The sequence below is a fragment of the Physeter macrocephalus genome, chromosome 15 (genome assembly GCF_002837175.3).
Source record: "Physeter macrocephalus isolate SW-GA chromosome 15, ASM283717v5, whole genome shotgun sequence".
Taxonomy (NCBI): domain Eukaryota; kingdom Metazoa; phylum Chordata; class Mammalia; order Artiodactyla; family Physeteridae; genus Physeter; species Physeter macrocephalus.
In genome coordinates, this window is record NC_041228.1 from 56,132,330 (window position 1) to 56,138,368 (window position 6,039).

At 46.2% G+C, this 6,039-nt stretch overlaps 1 protein-coding gene across 1 annotated transcript; it reads right to left on the minus strand.

Moving 5' to 3' along the window:
* Positions 1 to 421: 421 nt before the first annotated feature.
* On the minus strand, positions 422 to 4,799 carry FABP5 (fatty acid binding protein 5). The gene is made up of 4 exons (XM_007125348.3): positions 4,633 to 4,799; positions 2,104 to 2,276; positions 1,619 to 1,720; positions 422 to 670 (listed from the first exon to the last, which is right to left on the minus strand). The coding sequence occupies exons 1-4, from the start codon at positions 4,709 to 4,711 to the stop codon at positions 617 to 619; spliced, it is 408 nt and encodes a 135-aa protein (XP_007125410.1). The 5' UTR covers positions 4,712 to 4,799; the 3' UTR covers positions 422 to 616.
* Positions 4,800 to 6,039: the final 1,240 nt, after the last annotated feature.

Sequence of the window (6,039 nt, forward strand, 5' to 3'; positions counted from 1 at the left end):
AACCTCTGGAAGACTGCCTGGCACGTGGTAGGTCCTCAGAAAGTTTATTAAATGAATTTCTGGCTCAGAATTCCTGAGTAATAGTTATAAGCACACTATTAAAAGTATGATTATTAGTCAATGATGGTGATTTAACCTTTATTCTAATATTTAAATTAGAAAGTTTATTTATGTAGCTATTTTTCAATGAGAACAGTCTCTGCCACAAATTTAAGATTCTTGAGTTGATACAAAGTTCAAATAGCATAGGGCAAGATTAATGATTGGTAGTTTATTTGCCACAGAAGTAGCTCTACATATAAATTACTAAAATATAATCTCAATATGGTAACCTCAAGGCTACCCCAGAATTTATTCCATTCATAAATGTTAAAACTCATCACTAAATTCCTATAAAGCTTATAAAAAAATGCAAAACTGGTATAGCACAAACAGATTTATTTACTAACCAAAGAGATGATCCTAATTAAACCAACACTTTGAAATAGCTAAAGTAAAATGTTTGTGATAAAGATAATTGAACACAGTAATGAAAAAAAACGCAGTAAGGAGATTTGCTCATTGAACTGAGCTTGTTCATCCTCGCAGCTTCCTATCCAAAATGATGATGAAATTTTTACTCTACTTTTTCATAGACCCGAGTACAGGTGACATTGTTCATGACACATACCTAGGAGAAAGAGTGATATTAGAAGAGTCAGGTTAGTCTTACAACACAGAGCAATGGTGACAGTTAAACGCTAGAACCACAATCCTACAAAATGTTGTAATCTACTTCTTAGACGAAGAAAATGCACTTTAGGATTCCTGGGTTTGAAAAGCTAGAACCTGTTATTTTGCTTATGACGTGCATATGCTTAACAGAAAACTAAATATTGATTTGCCATATCTAAACTATTCATTCAGTCTCAGCAAATACTATTCCTCATATTAAAGAAGCAGAAAAACGTATGCCTAAGACTATAGAGACATTTTTTTTACAAATTGAAGGTTTGTGGCAACCCTGCATTGAGCAAGTCTATTGGAGCCATTTTTCCAACATCATTTGCTCACTTCCTGTCTCTGTGTTGTCACATGTTAGTAATTCTCACAATATTTCAAACTTTTTCATTATTATTATATTGGTTTTGGTGATCTTTGGTATTACTATTGTAATTTGGGGGCAGTTATTAGCAATAAAGTATTTTTTTAATTGAGGTAAGTATATTGCTTTTTCAGACATAAGGCTATTGCACCCTTAACATAATAGCATAAACATAACTTATATGCACTGGGAAACCAAAAAATTCACATGGCTCACTGTATTGTGATACTCAGTTTATTGCGGTGGTCTGGAATCCAACCTGCAATATCTCTGAAGTGTGCCTGTACTGTAAATGTAGCAGCAGAGCATGGACTAAACCCAGCTCCTGCTACATCCTCTAGTACATCATCTCACTTCTCCATCTCTACAAAGGGCCTTCTTAGTTATTAGTGTTTTGTATTTACCTTGTTACTTTGCGGGTTTTTTCTTTCCAAACCTAGTTCTCCTGCTTATGATCAGTGGTACAGTTCACACCTATGTGAACTATGAATTCAAACAAGAAGCCCAATAAGATATAAGATGTCAGACACTTACCACCACTAATTTCCCATCTTCCACTTTTCTTGTTATTATGCTTTCCTTTCCATCCCATTCCTGATGTTGAACCAATGCGCCATCTGTAAAGTTGCAGACAGTCTGCCAAAATAAAGTATACTTTTTAATCTTCCAAAGCACAAAAAAAGAGAGTTTCTGTGACTCATAACCTCCTTAACCAACATTTTTTCATCTTTTCCCTTCTGAGTCTACTTCATTAGCTCATACTGATTTCATTCATAATACAGTTTATGCTTTTCAATCTAGATGCACATAAGAGATACGCACTCTTTCTCGTGTCCCTTAAACTATTTTTTACAAAATAGACTATGTTGTGAAGCTGGTACTTTCACTAATTTGTCAAAACTCAACTCATAAAACAACTTCTGACTTTTTCATTAAGTTCTTGCCTGGAAGCAGTAAGACTGTTATTAATAGAATCTATCATTCTAGAAGCTTCTGTGATATTATAAGTTAGGACTGACCTGAGTTTTTCTGCCATCAGCTGTAGTCTCTTCAAACTTCTCTCCCAGGATGCAGGAAAACTGTGTTGTTTTCAAAGTGCTCTCAGTTTTTATGGTGAGGTTTTTGCCGTCGGAAGTGATGATACAGTCCGGTTTGGCCATTGCACCCATTTTTCGCAGAGCCATCCCCACTCCTGTAGAATGTTATATCATGTTAAACAACAGGAGGACCAAAGTTATAGTTTACATAACAAAAGCAGCAATTCAATTGTAATCACCATGCTGTGCATATTTTCACCTATTCACTTAGCAATAACAACCGTGAACACATATGCAGTGCTCACCATGTGCTCATACTTGACATATATTATTCATGGCAGCCTTACGACAACCTTGTGGAAGGTGGATACACTGTCTCCATTTTACAGATGAGAGGGTGAGGCACTGATGTAACTTACTCAAGCTCATTCAGCTAGGGAGGGAGGGGGCTGGGAACCAACAATGCAGGCAGGCCGTGGGCCTCCAAATAGGTCAGCCACCAGGCTCTGCTAGCTTTCAGAAAGTTAGGGAAGGTATCCGAACTTCTACAATTTCCTCAATTCTGCCAACCATTGTATTCTATGACTCCAGCACACAGTCTGGCACGTAAAAGGCCCCTGATAAATATTTGATTAGCAGACTATACAAAATCAACATTGATCCTGAGATACTCAAATTACACAAAGTTTTAAGCGTTAACTGCACAATCATAATGCTAGCAAACAGGAACAATCTTACCCTCAAACAGAGTAAATATTTCAGAACTGTGTAACTCAATTACTGTATTGATATATTTAATTTATAATCTGTGCATTTCCCCCTAATGTTAACATTTAGTAGGAAACTTAGCTCTAGGCAAAATCTCGGTTTCACAAATGAGATTACAACCTAAACAGAGTAACTGACTTGATGATGAACACTCAGCCAGGCTTGAAATGTCCCCATGAAGACTTCTCTTTTGCCAGCTCAAGGCTGGTGCCTTGCTTTGTTAGGGTTATTAGTTACTCTCACTTTGGACAAATAAAGGGCTCTGCTCTTCTTACACCTTAATTGCTCTCTAATGAATTGAGCCTTGACAACCTTCATGACTCTAGAACTCTGGAAACCAGCCATCTGATAAACACATTCGCTTTCAATGGGCAGAGAAACAGCCTTCTCTGGTCCTCACACATGTGAACAAACACAAATGTGTTTCTTCGATTTGAGTACGTTAGGTGGCTTTACTCACAGGCTCGTAAAGACACTCAAGAGTCACCACAGAACCAGTCTTAAGCAGCCACTGTCTGGCATAAAGGTTAGTGAAGGTGTGTTTCTGAAGTACCTCAGGGCCTAGGTCATTGTAGCGACTTCTGCACCAGAAAGCAGTCATGTTAACATTTGTGGGAGGGCGGCTTCTAAAGCATCCCCTAGTCTCAGCAGTTGTCTCAGAGAGGATCTTTGCCATGCTTCACCATCCCACTTCCTAGGGGCCTGTGACAAAGGTTCATCTTTGTTTGCCCATCTACCGAGTGTCTCAACCAGCGTGCAATCGTTGTCACCGGCTCAGGAAAAAGACAGGAGAAAATTCAGCACTATTTTGAGTGACAACTTGAATCTTCCTACAGAGACTCATCCTTCCTTGGAAGGCTTTTAATAAGTCAAGTGCCTTCTGCGAAGCCACAGCCATCTTGGATGTGGTAGGAAAGCAGCCGCAGGAGGGACCGGCAGTTTCTGACCGCGGTTTCCCAACAAAGCCTCTCTGCCCTCCACCCTCTAGATGCAGAGGCCCGGGCCGCGCCGCACTGCCTCCCCATCCCCGGGCACAGTCAACCTCACTGCGCTCCTCCCACAGGCCACGCGCCAACAGGGCAGCGCCGCCAGTGTCACGCCTCTGAGCGCCGCTCTGGGGCGCGGAGGCGAGGATGCCCCATGCTCCCCGGGGAGCCGTGCCAACCCAAAGGGCCCGGCGCACCCGGAGAGGGCGGGTGGGGGACATGCGGGTAGGGGAGATGCAGCCGAGAGCGGAATGGAAGCTGAGTCAGTAGCCCGGCTCAGACCCTCTAAAGGGTTTCTGCTAGAAACCGCGTCCCCGTGGAGAAGAGGGAGGGACGCCGCGCGCCATCTAGGAACAAAGATGCGGCAGGGTGGGCAAGGCGAGTGAGTGCGGCCACGACGGAGCGATTGCGAGTGGGAGGACGGGGAGGACGAGTGGTGGAGAAAGAAAAATTGGGAAAGTTAAGAGGGCTGCCTGGAGGGGTCGAAAGAAGTGAAGTTTGGGGTGGGGGGGGTGAGCGCGCTAAAGGCAGGGAGCAAGTGCGGTGGCGCCCAGGGGTTAAGCAGCAGAGAGCGGGGCAGACCGAGGGGCCCACGCTCTCCCCTCCGCTCGCCCGTGACCAAGGTGGAAGAGGATAACGGCGTCGGGGATAGGCAGCCAAGCATGCCTAGCCTCTGAGCCCAGCACGCCGAAGGGGACCTAGGGACAGGCAGACATACACGTGCCACGTTGCAGCGCCGCATGGTGGGGAACCTCACCTAGTTCCTTCATGTATTCGTCAAAGCCTTTGCTCTCTACTAAGCTCCATCTTCCTACCAGCTGCTGAATGGTGGCCATGGTGGGCGCGGGCGGGCGAGCGTGCAGAGAAAGCGAAGGAAGGTCGGGTGCCGGGAACCTGGCGTGCGGACGCCAGGCCCCCGCGGCTGCTTTATAAAGGCGGAGCGCGCGCGGGGCGGCGCACGGCGGCCAATGAGAGGAGTGCCTCGCTCGCCCGCCACCCCACCCCACCCCCCGCCTTCGGGCCTCGCTTCGGGGGTCCAGACGTGCAAACCCGCTCCACCTGCCCCGGCCGCGAGGACTCCTCCGGCGCCTCCTGCAAGCAGGGACTCGCCCGGCGCGCCCCACGCCACACCGGACGCCAGCCCCTGCACGTTCCCGCGCCTCCTTACGCCCAGGAAGCCAGAGGGGCTACCGGCGGACACGGCCTACCGATCCCACGTCAAGCTGCCGCCCCTCTCCCGTTCAAAACACCCCCAAAGAATCGATTAGCCTTCGCTCCGCTCCGATGGCAGGAATTGACTGATCGGTAGTTTGATTGATCGATTGATAAACTTCTTTGCCTCACTAGTCACTGCTCGCAGACAGGGGGCAAACCCGCATCCCACACCCTCCTGAGACAACCTGTTCTCCCCACCCTCAGGCCACTCCCGGACCAAATGGGGCCTCAGGATGGGTGTATACCTGAGTTGAGTTAGACCATTTTATCAGAAAGTGCTGGGTGGATGGAGATGTCCCAGGAAGTTGGTTTTCCAAACTCAGACTCTGTAGCAGGTATCAGCTTAAGTGACTACCACTGCTATTAAATGTTCTCATTCAAGTATGTTTTATTATTTATATTTTCAGTTTCCCCTCAGGCTCCCAAGTCTTTAGATTCCAGCGCTTTTCCTCTTCACCTTTAATCATAATAATACCCTGTGTTTGTATGTAGAACGTCATACTTTTCAAAGTGTGCTTGTCGCAGTATCTTACTTTGTGCTCCTGGGTTTCTGTGGGAGTGAGCTGGGATGAGGTGAGGAAGTTGCTACACAGAGAGGGCAGCCAACTTGGTGGGGGTAAGGTCCATTTACTGAGTGCCTCCTTGCTGGATCCTGTACTTCCTGGCTCCTTTATATCCATTAACTGATCTCCACTAGATTTTTGCTGAAGAGTATTATCCCAACTTTCTGAAAGAGAAATAAGGCAGGGAAAGTTTGCAGAGTGGCAGAACCAGAGTGCCCGTCCAGATCCTTCTCACTCTAAACCTTGTGAAATAGGTCCACACCTGGCTGCCTCTGGCTCACTCTCCTCCTCAAGGGATTAAGAGTAGAGGCTACAGGGCTTCCCTGGTGGCGCAGTGGTTGAGAGTCCGCCTGCCGATGCAGGGGACACGGGTTCGTGCCCCGGTC

Bases quoted from the DNA above. Each gene is read 5' to 3' on its own strand.
- FABP5 (XM_007125348.3), bottom strand. From the start codon at position 4,711: ATGGCCACCATTCAGCAGCTGGTAGGAAGATGGAGCTTAGTAGAGAGC. The intron at 1,721-2,103 runs GTCAGTCCTAAC...TTATTTTGGCAG, and splicing joins CTGATGGCAGAAAAACTCAG to ACTGTCTGCAACTTTACAGA. The intron at 671-1,618 runs GTAAGTGTCTGA...TCTTTCTCCTAG, and splicing joins AAGATGGGAAATTAGTGGTG to GTATGTGTCATGAACAATGT.